Below are 17992 nucleotides of genomic sequence, written 5' to 3' on the forward strand. Positions count from 1 at the left end.
TGTAGGTTAATATTTCCTCAATGATCAAATACAAAGATGTATCCATAAATATTGAATTAGCTTTTGACAATTGCTAAAACCAACTCCCTGAATACAGAAATGTCTTGCAAAACATCAATTTTTTTTGATAACTTTTATCAAAGTTCTATTGTCTTTTTTACAAAACAAATGCATTCTAAAAAACAAACAAGATGTTTTTATACAGGAACACCATATCTCTTGAAATTGCAAGATTTATTTTTAGATCTATACAATCTTTATTTTACATCGTTAGTAGGTGCCATGTCACTGAATAAATAAACTATACGAACTTATTCATGGTAGTTTTCTGAGGAAGTACTCTACACAAATAGAAAGTTACTGTATATTAGGAATGTCATCTTAAAGAATATCAATTGTCGTTAGACATCTAGCCCATTCTATTTTGTGCCAATTTTTTCTGTCATGGGCCAGGTACCTGTATGTCTCAAGTAAGCCAGCCTTATTTAATACTGTTTTCAAGTCATCCTGATGTATTGTTCCTCAAAACTAAAAGAAAAAACTTTGAATAGGCATATTTTAGTTTTAAAATGTATTCACATTGGTAAGAACATAAAATAATGATTCTTGTTTTGTTTTATTCCAAATTTTGGCCAAAGTGAATAATCAATTTCTTTTTTTTTCTTTAGACTATTTTTTCAGATGGGCAATCTTTTTAACTAAAAAATTCCCAGTATGTTTTATAGGTATTTAGGGTAAAAAGTTGAATTTTATGAATTTATTGTTGATTTCAGAGTGCCAACCCCCACAAAGCTTGTCCTAGAAATGATGGTAATAAATCAAAGTGATTTGTTTTCATTTTAAATATGTTTTGATAGATAAAAAATGCTAGATATCACAACAATGGATTTACAAATATGTTTCATAAGAATGAGGAAGTTCGATGTACAGTACAGTAATACTACAGTAGTATCCTTCTTTTGTACAGTATTATAAAGTTATACAGTATCATCCTAAAAGAAATGGTGTTCCATAAATTGACAGGCACAGAACAAATTCTAAACTGTCTGGTGTTACTTTTATACTAAATATCAATTAATTAAAATATGAAAAAATTATAAAAATATTAAGGAAATCTGTTAAAATTAGAACCGAGATTTGTATGCAGATGCTACCATTAGACCACTGGGCTCATCATGGTATTTTTCAAATTTGATTAGATAGCGAATCTTTACACTTTCAGCGTATATATACAAAGTACTGAACAACAATCAAAACTTAACCAACAATCTAAACATTTTATTCACTGTACATGTAATTCATACAGTAATATTTACTAAAATTTATTATGGAAAATTCTTGTTGGACCATTTTTTTTTTTTTTCTATCCCTTTAAAATAACACATTATTGAACATTTTGATATTTTTTACTGAATAATGGTAACAACTAGTTTTATTTTAGAGTAACACATTTCTGTTTTGTTCCCAAAATAACTGCTGTGTGTGTGTACAGTACAGTATGTTAAAAAAGTTATTAAAGTGAGCAGACATCTTTTACCTCCAACGTTGAAACTAAATAACTCTTAAGTTGCTGCTTATTATTATTATTATACAGCTCATTACTGAAGTTTAAACATGTTTATTATTTATTTGAGAGCTCTTTGTTTTTTCTACTGTTTTTCCAGAACCTGCTAAACTCTCTGTTTACTTTTAGCTTGATTTGTAGTTTGTTGAGAGTACATTCAGAGTTAGTTAATGTTTAGATTCGTGTGTACAGTACTTGGAATTTAGTAATCATAGAACATAAGCTGACGTAAGCAAATACTTGATGAAAGAAATATAGTTAGTTAGGCTAGTGTGAACGAAATGTGATGAATGATTTTATTGCTTTAAAAAAAAAACGCTTGTGATGAAAATAAAATTCTAGTAGTGACAGCCAGTAATTTTGAATATTTCAATTCAGGTCTGCTTCCTGAAAACAACCAAATAAACCTAGTTTGTAATTTGAAACAGTTGACAGGTTGTCAACAAAGTGTTGTTGAGGTATACAGTACTATCATATTGTATTTATTCAAATTAATGCCCCAGGGCAAGAGGTTTTTTAGGTGGGTGGGGGGAGTTTATTTGTTGGGTGTGGCTGGTAAATACCCCTCAGATATAATATGAAAAATACAACACAATTATTTATTTATTTATTTAGGAAGTGATGACATAAGGTAAAAATTGTATCAAAATGCTTGGTAAATTTTAGATCACTTGTCAATCAATGAATTGTACTAACAAATAGAAATATGTTGTAATACAATATTGTGTATATACTGTATGCATGTGGCAGGGTGTTTAGTCAATGGAAATAAACGCACCGGGGAATTTAATTGAGGTTGGTGTTTGTTCCAAAGAATTATCTATGGGTGGGGGTGTTTATTTGAGGGGAGAATTTATTCAAAGTGGGGCGATTATTATTTAATATATGTGCATGAAAAAAACCCTACGGCTTTAAACTCTAGATATATTCCATGTTCACTGCCTTAAGTAGGTCAGACACAAAATGTATGCTGTGTGGATTTCTGTAGGCCTACAGTTTAAAGTGTTATCAAACTGTACTTAGTCCAAAATAGTACCAAATCATCACTTGCATTCTACCTGGTTCATGAATTATTTCAAAATAAAAATGTTTAAAAAGAATACAGAAAATTCTTCCACTGTCAGTGTCAGATCTTAATAAATTGTAATCTCTAAAAAGATGTTGACATTTAATTTAATAAAAACAACAAATTTGATTGTTCTGTCTTGAATAGACAAGTATATTGTATAGATAAATTGATGACACACCTACCATTGGATGTTTCGCAACATTAAAGAGAATAGAACATTTCCTACCGGTATCATTCTTAATGGGTGTGTCATCATCTCACATTACGGTATTTCATTTGATGAAACTTACAAAGCCTTCATCTTCAAACTTACTTTGGTGATTGGTGATTGTTTTTCTATACATCGCAATATCATTCCTTGGTTTACTAGGCGTACAGTAATGTGCCTTGGGGAGGTCTAACACACATGACACAAATATTTGCTGTGGCTTCTTTCTCCCTAATTAAACCATGCAACATGAAACTGATCTACAATTTATCTACTTTAACATTTTATTTTTTACAAAATGAAAATGTTTTTAACAACCAACAAATTCTCAAAATACTTTCAACAGTTTGGTCAAAGTTTGTATTCCCTCTGTTAGATTGGAAACAGTTTAGAAATTACTTTATTGATCAGATTTATTAATTAATCAATTTGTTTTCATCAGCAATGACAATAAATGGAATGGTTGATGTCAATGGCATGTTTTATTTATTCCTTCTCTCTTCGGTACAGATATTTTCTGCATATACTCTGTAAATGATGTAGATATATTAAAATTGAATTGAAATTTGTATGATTTGTAATGATGGTCTGTAACACATTTAACACTGTTTGACTGGCATTACATTTGTTTACAAACTAAGGCTCTGTCTACACTACAAATACTGTAGTTTGATAGTGTAGACAGCTTACACCTGTCATAATTTGAAGATCATATAATAACCCAATAAAATAATGTCTTGAAATGAATATCATATGTGCTGGTCATGACACTGTGTTATGTTTGACTTACATCATACCATATGTCAATCAAATATTTACTTTATAGAAATCTCTATAAATTGACGTCATTGTAGAACTGCTTTTGTACTAGTACGTAAAACTGGTTGAATAGAGAGGTGAATGTACAGTAGTACGTAAATAAATTGGGTCTAAATTGTTATGTTGCCCAAGCCCAACCAACCCAATTTATTCAAAGCCAGGGTCAGCTTTTTGTGTGTGTAATGTAATTAAATCGTGTTTGTCCTATATTTTAGATTTAGATTTTTTTCTTATCCTATTTTATTATCTATTTTATTATCTATTTTATTACATTATATTTTATTATAATTTATTATGTGAAATTAAAATGGCATATTAAAAAACAAAGTGTTTTAAATATTTGTTAATGACGACAATTGCCGTTATTTGTTTTTGATAGGACTGTTAACTAAATTTGGGTAAACAAAAACTTACTTATTAAAAAGTAAGTGGATAACGGTTGTTATTGTAAATTATATTAAATTTGGCCTAGCCTAGTATTATCAAATTTGCAGGCTACACACCAGGCTTTTGGAATTTTATAGTTGATTTATACTGTTATAATACTGCACGTTTTTAAATTGTTGCAATATTGTTGTTTTAATCTACCAAGCAAAGTGAATTTCCATTTTTATGGACAAATAAAATTTCTTGAATCTTGAATCTTATACAAGAGACTACTTGTTGTAGTTTACTGTAGAACTTGGTTGAAAGGTTTAAACATTACAAACATTAATGTTACTTTAAATTGCATCATTTTATACATTATTGGCGAATACACATTAAGGTTGAGTTCTTTCAATATTTATGTGTCTGGCGAATTACTATCCCTTTAGGCTATTGTAAATTTGATCAAATAAAAAAGGTTGATGTTCGTTTAAAACAGACTAAATTGTGCAAATTACTAAATTTTGAATGACTCAGATACTGATATTACTTTAGGGGGCAGTGATTATTTACGAGGCGGATAGTAATTCTTTGAGATTTCCTATCGGCTTAAAAACAAATTGAATATTTTGCAATAAGCAAAATAACATTACGGAATCTTTGTCAATAATTACTTTTTGTGTTTAAATTCTTTTGTTTTTAATAAATTGTTTATTTCTTCTGTTCCAAATTGTTACCAAGGGACACATAAAAAATGCTAACCATTCTAGATGTTTTCGCCTGTAAATTACAATCATATAATTGTATTGTTTTCTGTATATCTTGTGTAGATTCGTATTCATTCATTACAAGCTCACTCCAAAAAGTGATTTTGGCACTGTTTATAAAACTTTTTAAAAATGGCTGATGTAGTTTGACTTTAGCTGGGCTTCATATGGGAAGAGGATAGTGTTGGCCTAGTATTATCAAATTCGCAGGCTACACACCAGGCTTTTAGAATATTATAGTTGATTTATAATAATTCTATGCAAATTGTGCAAAATTTTTTTTACTGACGAGATTCAAAGAACCGGTTTTCTGTCGCAGCAGCATGTTTTTGGTGCTTTATTAAACATTTAATAAACAAAGCATTTTATATTTTCAAGATATGCTGACATTGACCCACTGAATTCATTGGTCCATCTTTCCTTTCAAAAATTGTCTCCAATGTAGGTGGGCTTAATTATAAGTCATTCATTTTATATTGTCGTTTTGTGTTATTTTTGGAGTTTTATGCTTATTTTTGGATGGGATTTTATGTTTTGTGGTGGAACAGTGGGTGTACTGTACTTATCCACAGTAAAAGTACTACAAGTGAGGCTTTATTGACTAGTTCAAGGACACTGACTCATGGACTTGACAGCAGTCCGAATTATACTATATCATACTTTGTACATTAACAGAGAAATCATTGCAATTAATAAGTTCTAAACCATTTCTTGAACCTGTAAGTGCATTGTACATACAGTATGGCACTTGTGAATAAATGTACAATTCTCGCGTGTTAATGTTTGTAAAAATGGGATTTTTCGTAGACTGTAGACTGTCAGTCATCTGCTTATATAATAGTTTGTGTAATTAGTTGATTATTGTGAATTAGACATTTTTTATTGTAGTTTTTCTAAATTTAATTGTCTGATACATAAGTTGGTTAGATAATTTTAAATAATTTTAAATTACAGTATTTTATTAATGTTTAAATATGAATCTAATTGTTATATACTGTAGTTCTTATTTATACAGTATATGTATATTTTCATCGTGTAATTGGTGTTTTACACTGTTGGATGTACAATAAATAAAAATAAAATAAATACAGTACTTTCCAGACGGGCCTTGCTCCTTACTGTACATTGCAGGGAACAGTGCGGTGGAATCATCTTTGTTGTTTTTTGTTTATTTTTGTGCAAATAAAATAATATTTAAAACATAAAATGTAGGTCAAAAATTAATTTAACTTTATATTAGAAAGTGACTCACCTTGTGGTACCAACCAGTATGCCTATTATCAATATGTTGAAAACAATTTTTCAAAAGGACTAATCAGAAACATCCTGGGATTTAAGAGTGGATTGGACATAGGACTGTTTAATTCAAGGTCAAGCACCTGGACAACTAAACCACAAACTTTTTATTAAATATATTTTAGTAAAAATACATTTTCAGCAAAGTTGACAAAATGTTTATTTTGCGTCCAAAATTAGATTGACTGTGTCTGATACAATTATAGGCTCAGTGTGTGATGATGTATGCACAGGGGGTGGTGTTTTGTTGTGACTGTGGAGATCAGTTTACGTTATACAGTACAGTATGTACTGATGTCTAGGCACATTGAACAATGTTAAAAAATGGCCTGTGATGTCATCGACGGAAACATGAGGCCATGTTTATAATATTTGTCACTCATATGAGGAATGTTAATTTTTTTTTTGCTAGAATGTGGTGGTCTATTGTTTATTTGGAATGTTGAAAAAATGAATTATTATTAACATAGCAAGCCCCATGAAATATTATTAAAAGTTTAATGTCTACTAAACATATACAGTAGTCCTGGCAAAAGGAATGTGCCGTAGATAAATGTTGGTACAAGTGTTGGTATATAATTAAATATTCATAAAGTGATATGATTAGTATTTAATACATGAATTTGAGAAGAAAGAAAAAGGTTTTATTTAATTAACCACACATAAAGAAATTATAATTAATAATTGTCCATTGTTGTATGGACCTAGTCTAGTATATAGAATGGTCAACAATATACTTCCTACTGTATGCTGTTGTCATAGTTACCTATGTGGTTATTCCTGACCTATGTGTGACATCACTACCTCATATTATCCTAGGACCTTGTAGGAGGTCCATAGCAAAAGTTAGTATAAAGTTTCTAAAGTTGTTTTCATTAAAGGTATAAATATTCATAAAGCTTCCTTTGACATCACAGTTTACCTTGCTTTGATAACCTTATCAAAGGTCATCTTTTCCAAGAAACTAATGAATAATTAATGAGGTATTTATGTTTAGCCCAATAAGGTTGTGTTTATAAGTGTCTAAATATGAATATGTATAAAGTCTACAAATTCCATTGCTTGTGTGGAGTATCCTTGTCTGGATGGTGAATCCAAAGAGGAAATCCTGTATACCGGAAATGGGTGATAGAGTTAGAAATACGTAGGTGTATATTGACAGTTGAGAGTATAAGTACTTTGGTATAAGATTATCTGACTCACTTGGCATTCAGGTATTTGTTGTATGGGATGTATAGCTGTTGGTGATAGGAATTATGTCCATTATTTACACAAAGGATAGTTTAAATATGGTTGTAGATGAGTGTAATAATTCTAAGGTAAAATATATTTATTTAATTTTTAGCTGATGATAATAGTTTGCTTTGTGTACAGTGTACCTTTATATTTGAGGGTATGGCCATAAATCATGTTACTGTGTCTTTATTTTTCATGTTCAATAAACTCTTCAATGTTCTTAAAATAAAATAAATAATGTAACATAACATAATGTACATTGAATTTGTTACTTTATATTATACTATAGTGCAGGTATTTTACTAAAATATTCTTTTTATTTGCTTAAAAACTATAAATACAGTAATTGGAGATTTATTAATAACAAAATATTTTTTATATCTTACAGCATGCTTTGGCTAAAGCCTTGTATGACAATAAATCTGAGGCTCCGGATGAACTTGCTTTTAAGAAAGGCGACAGAATCATTGTGATCGAACAAAACACTGGTGGTCTTGAGGGATGGTGGCTTTGTTCATTAAATGGTCGTCAAGGCATAGCCCCAGGAAACAGGCTGCAGATTATTCCAGGAGTTTACGATAATGGTTCTGGTAGCCGATTTGCTGGCAGTCCTAGAAAGGTAATACTAATAATTTGCATATTTAAGTTGGATTTTTGCCCATTTTCTTAAATGTACTGTACTGGCAAAAAAAATGACCAATACCTCTCTGACAAAAAATTACTTTCGCTATAGTTATATTATCTAATTTGCATATTAATTATTTGTACTGTACTAGATTACGAAATAATTCACTGTACCATATTTCACAGGTTGAATTCCACATTATTTTTTGAACTACAGTACTGTAGTACATATTGTACAGTTCATTAGTTTATTATGCAATTGCAGGTTATACTATACAGTAGTATAAATAGCAATGTATTAAGTTATTTTATAGTTGAAATAATACTGTACACTAATTTAGCCAGGCATTAAATGATCATCTCTTCTCTTCCACAAATTATAAGTTCAATACTCACAACGATCAAATATGTATTTGCAATCAATAAAGCAAGATTATATTTTACTTAACATTTTTCTGATTTTCTGATTACATTGGTATTACTATAAATTTAAAATCTATTATGCTTAAAATCGCAGGTCTCTGTGGGAAAATTATTAGGTGTGTTGAGGATAAATTCTTAAATATGAACAGGTGGGAATGATTTAATTTATGGAACTTAGAGCTCCTCATGCATGGGCGTGTCCACCTATCCATCTCGTAAATATTGAAATTGAACCACTTGGTATTTCATGATTCACAGACTAGACCTTGAGCCAGTGGGCTAATGTTTCGTTACTTTCACTTTTTGATGAACTGAAAATCTATATAATTAGTAATAGGATCATAAAAGGATAAAGTGAAGAAATCTACCTTGTGGAGATTTGTTTAATTTTGTAAGATTGGTGGTAATATTCCGAGTATTGATTTACCACAATTTCTTATTCACTCTTGGTATGGTGGTTCTTCTCTACTTTCAATTCAATATTACCCTTTAGAGGAGTTTTAAAAATTCTGTATCTAGAACTTAAGAAAGTTGGAGATTTAAATGCATTGAGAAAGAGATACTTGTAGAAAAAACCAATTCTAAAGTCAGATATTTATAGAAATGTGAGAAAATCCATTCTTCAGATAGTACGTCAGTAGATAGCTTTCTTCATTTGCTCTGATAAATAAATTTAATAATTCTGGATGACTTATGTACTATTGCAATTTCAAGCTTCACTACTTTAGTCTGACAATAAATGAAAGTATAAAAAAAATTTGGTTGTTTTAAAAACATTTTAACATTTTAAGTTTAAATATTGTTATATAATAAGTTCATAACCATTGATAGTAGGGTTTAATACCACATTGTGCAGTATGACAGTACTGTATTAATGTACTTTTGCCTTCACAATGACATTTGTCCAAGAACTAAACCTACATTTGAAAATGAAACAATAAAATAAATACAGTATTTTCTTAAACAATTGGCAATTCAAAGGATTTACTAAGTGTTTTGTTTGTTCAAGAACTTTTATTAGTATGTCACCTAAATATTTACTTTAAATAAACATTCATACAGTACTTAATAGTAAATACACAATTCTATTGATTGTTACTGTACCATATCTGTACAAAGAGGATTTCCTTTTGTATTTAACAAGTCAAAAACTAAAGGTATTATTTACAAGGTAATCTGTTTAATAGTTAAATAATTGTTTGGTTTGAAGGTTTATGTGTCAAAGGTGTTAATTAATGTATTTGTATTGTTTGCTTTAAAAGTTTAAAAGGATATAAGAAATGTATCAATATTTTGGTTTTCTTTGAATTGTTTTATTGTAATTTGTATTTTTTTTATTTTTTTACCTCGAGTCATTTGGCTTATTAATGACAATGCTCATTATATAAATAAATTGAACATAAAATATATTGTTGCATTATAAAAAAAAATCAAAAAGGAATCAAAAGTTTAAACAAGGTAAACAAACACATCATTCACACGTCCAGGATTGCGTCACGTCAATATTTTACCAGTTCATGAAAACACCATGATTTTGCTTCATTTGTACTGTACTGCTTCCAAGATTGAAGATGTCGATTCTTACACATTGGCATTTATTTCTTTCAAAACAAAATAATAATAAAAATTAAAGAACATTTCTTTTAATTTACAAATATTTTATGAAATTAAAACAGACTGGAAAAGAAAGAAGTGTCCTAAAAAATGGTAATATATTTCTTTGAGGTTTGAAAGTGGCAAGATCCCAAAAAGTAAAATCAAAAGAAAAAACCAAGAGAAACTTGTGTTGGGCAAGCCAATGCCAGATTATTAATGTATGTTTTGAAATCTATAGCAGCTACAGCTATAGGCTACATTGACAATCTTCTGATATTTGACCTAGAGTATATTGAGGACCATGTCAAAATGATTTTGGGTTTTTTTTTGTGGATAATAATATACTGTTTATTGCAGTGACTTTATTTTAAGTTGTTAAAACTAAATTCATAGGTCTTTGCAAATATGATCTACAGTAGCTAGGCCCTTACTACTGTATAAGGTTAATGAATAGTCATGAGACCTACAGGAGTACATACTGTATAGGCTTTTCACTACTGTAAATATTATAAATGTTTTATACTCTACTTTATCTCTTTTTACAAAACAAATTGCTTCCTTTATTTTTCAATTCTTTAATACCAAACTCCCTGTGACAATGTCTAATCTATTAAGTCATCATACAAAATAACACAAGTACAATTTACGTATCGACAATAAATTTCAGCATCTTAATGTACCTCCTTTTAGACTGAAAATTTCGGAATATTTTATTTCTGTTTCAGGACCGTGAATCTGGAATGATCTTGATGACAAACTAAAGCATTTTAAATCTCTTTATACTTTTCGTAAAAATTTTTAAAAATATCTTATTTCTTTATACTAATTTTAATATTATTATGATTGTAATACACTGAAAGTATCTATTTTTATTTCATCGTTTTTGTTTTTATTTATTATTTTATGTAGTAAATTGTATTAGTTTAAATGTATGTGTATTGTTTCTGGGGTCTTTCTCAAGACAAGAAACTTGATTTCTTCTAGAGAAGACCCAAATGATGGCTTATTACTAATGTTTTCATTTATGTACACCATCTATATATTATACTGTATAATGCCATTGTTGAACAAATAAATGTTTTTTGAACATTTGATCATTTGAACATCTAAGAAGTTTTAATTTACAACATAGTACATACAGTAAATGTATTCCATTTATGGGTTGTAGTAACTTTTTTTAATCTCTTGGAAACATAAATGTCATTCACCTACTCAATTTATGGCTTATTCACCTTTTAAATCATAACAACATGACGTTACTACTAGTACTACTGTACCGGTAATTTCATAAATAAATGCAGTCTGTCTATGGGAAAAAGGACACAAAATATCTTTAAAAATTACGATTAATAAAATATAATAGTAAAGAATGTTTATTACGTAGCAAACATGATAAAGTTTAAAGATGCTTTAATATTTGAAATTAAATTAAGAAATTTACATTGTTTCATTATTAATTATTGAAAATATGCTTATAAATATTCAAACAAAAAAATTGTTACTAACATACACATAAAAACATTAAGGAACTTTAATTGTTATTAATTATTATTAGTATGGATGTACAGTAATATAGTATAATGGGAAGAAGACACACCCCTACTACCAGACAATGGTTAGATAAATACCACAGGAAAGTGCGAAGACTCTTAGAATTCAAAACAAAGACAAACCATGAAAAAATGAAAAAAACAGTTCAAACTTCCTGCCGCTCCTAGACCAGAATAAACATTGTTATGATTAGATTGTTAAATCTTTATTTTGTAAGAGTTTGTATCTACTGTAGTATTAATGGTTTTTTAATATAAAACCCCCAAAAACAAAAATGGCTGTTTCTGCAGGGCGCAATAACAACATTTTTTCAATCCATCCAATCTTTATACTTTTTTAATAAAACTAGTTCAAAATGCAATATAATGATTATTTTGATTGACCTTATACTTTAGCCAGCATCTTGTCCATTGAACATTTTTTGTCAACGACTACTCACAACGCATTTTTTTTATCAGCGCAAATTGCGGTTGATAAAAAAACGGATGTTCGGCAGTTCCCAGCAGCAGAAACCAGCCCCAAGACTAAGACTAAGAGATGTAGTTTGTAAAGTGTATTAGAAATTCATCAAAGATTATTTATTTATTCGACTTCTCACTAACTCAGTTAGTGAAGGATCTGGACCAACAGGTGGTAAACACCTCTAAAACGGTCCAGTCCCAATTTGCACAGTGGCTGTGTGTGACAGTGGCTGTGTTTGTGTGGACTAGTACACCGGGGTAACCCCCTACTCGTCTCGAAAGATGTACTAGGTGCTTTAAAGTGCGCATGAGCTATGTGTACACTGGACCTACGGTTTATAGTCCTTATCCGAGAAGACTCGTTCTATCACCAGAACCATGGAGCAAGTGAGCCTCGAACCCTTGCCGATGTTATGGCTACGTAATTACGGTTCCACTGTCTTAACCGCTCGGCCACTCACTCGCCGAGTACTCTATCCAAGTACATAGAGCTATCATACGTTGGTAGAATTTAGGAATTGTTCTCATTCCAGCATGTCTCTTTGGTGGGCTATAAGTATTTAGGGATTTATGTTTACAGTATTTCTAAAACAGTATAAACAAAAACTGTTAACAATTATATAGACTTATTGTCATATTATTTATTATCTTTATAAATTGTAATGCCATAATTCATTTTGAAACCCTTTATAGGGGACAGCATATTACTGTATACTTATAGTTGTCAAATTATGACATGATAAAGGTACATGGTTAAAAGGGTGTTAATATATTATAGATCTTTGTAAAAATAATAATTAAAGGATACTGTACATACCAATTACTTACTAGAAATCTTAGCCGATTTTTTTCTGTAATCTCATGGGTCAGATTTTAATTAAAATAATATGTTGAACAATTAACCTAATTAATAACTAATACATTTAAACCTATTCTAAATCGTACAGATAAAACTATTTTATTACAGTGACCATCTGCATTGACAGGAATTAAACTTTGTTTTCTTACCAACAGTATTGTAACTCTCGTAAAATTACTGGGGAAAAAGGCAATGCAATGGGTAACAAAAAAATAACAAATATCAAATCCTAGTATTAGAAACGTTTTAAATTTGTGTTACTGCATGACACAGTACATACAGTACATGCATTCAAAAATAGCCTATTTTTGTGGTTTGAAATTTGGTGATGATTTAGCAATGTGATTATACTGTAGTGGAAGTATTGGTTTCAATGTGGTTTATATACATTAATTTAGGATATTGATAGGCCTTTATAGGTACTAATAGGTTATAGGTACCGGAAGTGAGATTAGTGGTACCTGTAGTATGGTAGAATACGTGATTCGTTTTCTTTTATTATCAAACCTTGAAAACTGATTTAGCAACTAATTATTGGTAAAAGAAAGAGTTTACTTTTCCTTGTCGTTTGCCGCAACAGCAAATTATAAATTTATTATTGATATCTTAGCAATTCAGCTACCTCTTTTGCTCATGATGAGTTATTGTAGGAAGGGCTGGCGATACCTTTTTTGAGCACAGAAATTGTAAATGTAAATAGAGCTGCCTAAACCCATGCATCTTGTGTACAGTAATTGAATTCAAATTTGATGGTTGAACTTTATGGACTGTATTTTGAATGAATGTATTAATTAATTAACATTACATACACAATACTTACACTACTGTACCCCCTCCCTACAACTGAATCCCCCTTGTATTAAATTAATTTAGTTTTGGGGATGTGGGGCTGGGGACACTGGATATGAAATTTGGAAAAATTAGGATATTATTTATATTATTAATTTATACTTTACTCTCTGTAGTGTATGGTATATTTAAACATCAGTATCACCAGTTATAACTTATGAAACATTATTGCTATATTATGATTTAATGGTGGAGCCTGTGGAACTGACATGCCACAGGATACATGATTATAGCCTATGATTTATAAATAGTCACAAAGTTACATTAGGCCCCATCGGGGCAGAAAAGCGTGTGGATTCTAGTGTGAGGAACTACCATGGGGTATGGTGTTCCTCAACCTTAGATAATTAACAGGAAATGATTCAGTTAATATACAATAGAATAATTGAAGTGGTGTCATTAAAGGGCATGTGAGTGTACTATTATTTATTAAACTAAAGGGACAGAGTTACTTTATGATGTGTGTGATTGTACTATTAAAGGGACAGAGTTACTTTATGATGTGTGTGACTGTGAGTGAATTATTAAAGGGACACAGAGATCCTTTTTTTAAATGTGATAACATTTTCGTGTGCAAGTGTATCGTTTACTGTACTTTGTGATTTGATTATATTGTCATGTGTGAGTTTAACAAAGGGACAGAGTTACTGTACCTTTTTGATGCTTTAATGAGTGTATGCTTTTTTTTTGTGATGACATACTCACACAGAAATGAATAGATTAATGTGGAAAAAATTTGATGGAAATAATTATAAAATTTAAAATTATTAAATTAAATTATTTTAAAGAATGCTACTATAAATAAATGTTTATGTACAGTATAACTAATGTGGTCTTGAACTTTCTTGTTTGGAAATCATTGATTTCCTACTATTGTTCACTGTATGTGCCACCAACCTTGAATAAGTTTTGTACACTCATTACAACAGAAACTACCATAGAATTTCAATAGCTTCTGTTTGTTGTTATTTACTTTGAATTTTACCTGTTTTTTTTTATTGTTCATAGTATAAAGAATGTATAAAGTACAAAAGTACAGTTAGAAAAAAAACAAAAACATGTAAAATTATAAGAAAGCCCAATGATAACATGTTTGGTATTTCTAGGCATATAATTATTTAAACTTATTTTATAATGATTATTCTTTTTATATATATTTTTTGGTATACTCTATTACTATTTATTTATTAGGTGGACTTTTATTTATGTAGATTGTGGAAATATAACATTTTATGTTCCTTTTTCTTTATTAATTTATTAACTTGTACTTTGTTTCTTATTTGTCTTGTAGGTTGTTACACCAAATTACACAAAACCATCAGCTCATGTACAATCTGATTACGATGTGCCACCAAATCCCAGACCTGCTGGTCACTCATCACCACCATCATTGGTATCTGCGTATGACACGCTACCAACAGGAAACCGACAAAAACTTGAAATTGCTAATCCAGATTATGATGTTCCTCCACCTGCTAAGAAATGTCTGACTCCTACTACTGAAAACAGTGGATTTGAAGAGTATGATGTACCAAGACCTCAGGCTGCTCATAACGACGAGCTCTACGATGTGCCGAAAAGTTTTGCAAAAAAGGGGAATCCTATGACTGTGAATGCTCCCAATTTGATTGAAATGACTTATGATTTTCCTGTGCCTCATAGAAATGCTATGGTTCTAAACAGCTATAAGAATACATCTAACGATATTTGCGATGGTTTGGCAAAGCAGACAAAGGTGACTGTGTACAAGGCACCACAAGGAAATGAGCCAGACGACACATATGATACACCACCCTCTCATGGTCTTACATTACACAACATCAATAATACATCAATATCATCTAATGGAGGTCCAAGCGAGATATATGACACGCCACCATCACGGATTATGCCAGAGCAGGAAAATTCTGATTTGTATGATACTCCTCCTAGTCATTACCCAGAGAGTTTGTATGACACACCTCCACCAAGTCGAGTTATTCAGGACAATTACGACACACCAGTCGTTGACAAGTTTCGAATGATGAAACTAAACGGTCATCAAGATTCCGTTTATGACGTACCCCCTCAAGTAACCAAGGACAAACCCGGTAGTCTTACTCACCCAAGTCAAAGACACTCTGTTAACGAATTAGATTCCCATGTACCATTGAACAACATATCAACACGATTATCAAAATCCGTAAACGACCTTGACGACGTAAATCACGGTCATTTGAACTTGGATCGTGATGCTGCTATGGACTTGTTTATACAAAAGCAGCAAACGTTAGAGGGTTGCACTGCAAATTTCTTAAGCTATGTGAGTAGTACTTGGAGAACTCGCGAAGTACTATCGATACGATTACAGGAAATTCGCAGTGCTTCCGAACAAGTGCGTGTCGCTATGAAAGACATTGTTAACTTTGGTAATGGTGCATTGTCAAATGCAGCTTCTCTTCCAGAAATCAAGAAGAAAATTAACTTAGAATTTCAACCATTACTAGACTTACACGCCACATTATATAATCTTGGAATTGCTCTTGACGAACAAGGATGGGACATTAACAAACTTTTGAAATTACAGGCAATAAATAATGCAGATGAATTAGATAATTTTGTGTTTACATCCAGAAGTATTCATGATCAATTAACGAGATTTGCGTCGGTCATTAGCACATACTCTGCACAGATATTCAAAAGGTCAGCGACCTCCGCAGCAAGACCGCTTCCAGAAACACCAAGTAACACTAATTGGGTGACGGCAGAAAAGGAATACTCACCCAATAGTAGAGATGTGTCAAAAGTGCGCCCTCTACCAGATATACCACCACCCTTGAGTCCGAAAACAGCACCTTACAATAAGATGATCATACCTGAGAAACAACCACTCACAGTGTCGCAACACGATTTGGAGATTTTAAGTTACTATCGCAATGAAGTTGAAGCACATTCGTTAGAACTTAGCAATGCGACCGCGCTGTTTTTCACATGTATTGAAGAACATCTCCCACCAAAGATTTTTGTTGCTCACAGCAAGCATGTAATTTTAACAGGACATAAAATGGTGTTTATTGGCGACACACTGCATCATAATGTTCAAAGTATTGAACTACGCAATAAAATTATTCACTGCAGCGATTTAATGTGCGAATGTTTAAATACAGGAGTGACTGCAACAAAAACCGCTGCATTACAGTTTCCAGCCGTGCAACCTTTACAAGATATGGTAGACAAAATGACGGAGATCGAAGCTGCAGCCAACCAATTAAAATCTAGTATTTTATTCTGTTTAAATAATAAATAATTAGACACCAAGCAATCTGTACTCCTGTACTGTACCGGTATGTAAAATAGATACATAACATTTACCTTGCGAAATTTAGAGTATTGCTAAAAGGGCATACATTTTGATTAATAAATTTTATGTACATTTATAAACCTGTTTTCAATCAGAATTTGTACATTTTATTAATTGTTATATTAGAAAAAATAATATAATTTAGCAACAATTGTTAAAAAACATTTTCAGATTTAAAGCAAAATACTGTGGTACTTGAAACCATTTTGGTACAAATAATATCTAATGTAGTTATGTTATATTCCAATTCAACTGTTAAAACATTCTGAATTTTGTTGTTTGATGATAATTATAATAAAGACAAATTTTCTTTAAAATTCAAAGTATGTTTTGTTATGAAAGTTTTAAAAAAACATTTTTCAGATTAAAAATTTAGTTGGAAACAATAAGTGGGCAAGCAGGAATAGCTTTATAGAAGTTTTTTGAAATAAAAAAATATCTAAACAAGTATTACGCAGAATAATATAGAGGGGGCTATGACAATGAGGGTAAAATGAAATGAAAACTAAGCAGGAAATTGGGGATACTCTGTGAAAAATTGTAGATGCTATTTGGGATATAAAGAAGGGTGTTAAACCGTATGCAAATTAATTGCAGTACTACATTATGTTAACATTAGTTCCACAAAATTAAATCGCTTAAAAATAGAGTTAAATATGTTCTACACAGGTTGCTAGATAATAATTAATGTATTCAATAATAGCTAAATATCTACTCATATATTCATGTTAAATCTCATGTTTCTAGCTTTTAAGTTGCTGAATAAACTTTCGATCAAGTTCACTTTTTGGATGAATGAATTTTGTGTTTGTTTTTTCTTTAATTTAGATTTATTGTCCAAAACTTCAATCAGGCTCTGAATTTGGAAATGACAGTTTTCTAGTATAGCTGACAAACTTAACAAACTGCAAAAAACTAGTTTGTAAAAGTTTGGTTTGACAAATTAGATTGCTAAAGTTTTGGT

General features: G+C 30.6%; 1 protein-coding gene across 3 annotated transcripts in view; it reads left to right on the forward strand.

The window, feature by feature from the left end:
- The window catches only part of LOC140056187 (enhancer of filamentation 1-like), a 51423-nt gene extending 33605 nt beyond the window's left edge, over positions 1 to 17818 (forward strand). For 2 of the 3 annotated variants that reach the window (XM_072101481.1, XM_072101482.1), the window contains 2 exons: positions 7714 to 7944; positions 14980 to 17818. In XM_072101481.1, the coding sequence (XP_071957582.1) occupies positions 7714 to 7944; positions 14980 to 16974 (2226 nt within the window). In that variant the 3' untranslated portion in view covers positions 16975 to 17818. Of the gene's footprint in view, positions 1 to 7286; positions 7409 to 7713; positions 7945 to 14979 lie in introns of those variants that run through there. The other variant, XM_072101480.1, reaches the window with a different exon arrangement.
- The last annotated feature ends 174 nt before the right edge of the window (positions 17819 to 17992 follow it).

This window comes from Antedon mediterranea, chromosome 8 (genome assembly GCF_964355755.1).
Source record: "Antedon mediterranea chromosome 8, ecAntMedi1.1, whole genome shotgun sequence".
Taxonomy (NCBI): domain Eukaryota; kingdom Metazoa; phylum Echinodermata; class Crinoidea; order Comatulida; family Antedonidae; genus Antedon; species Antedon mediterranea.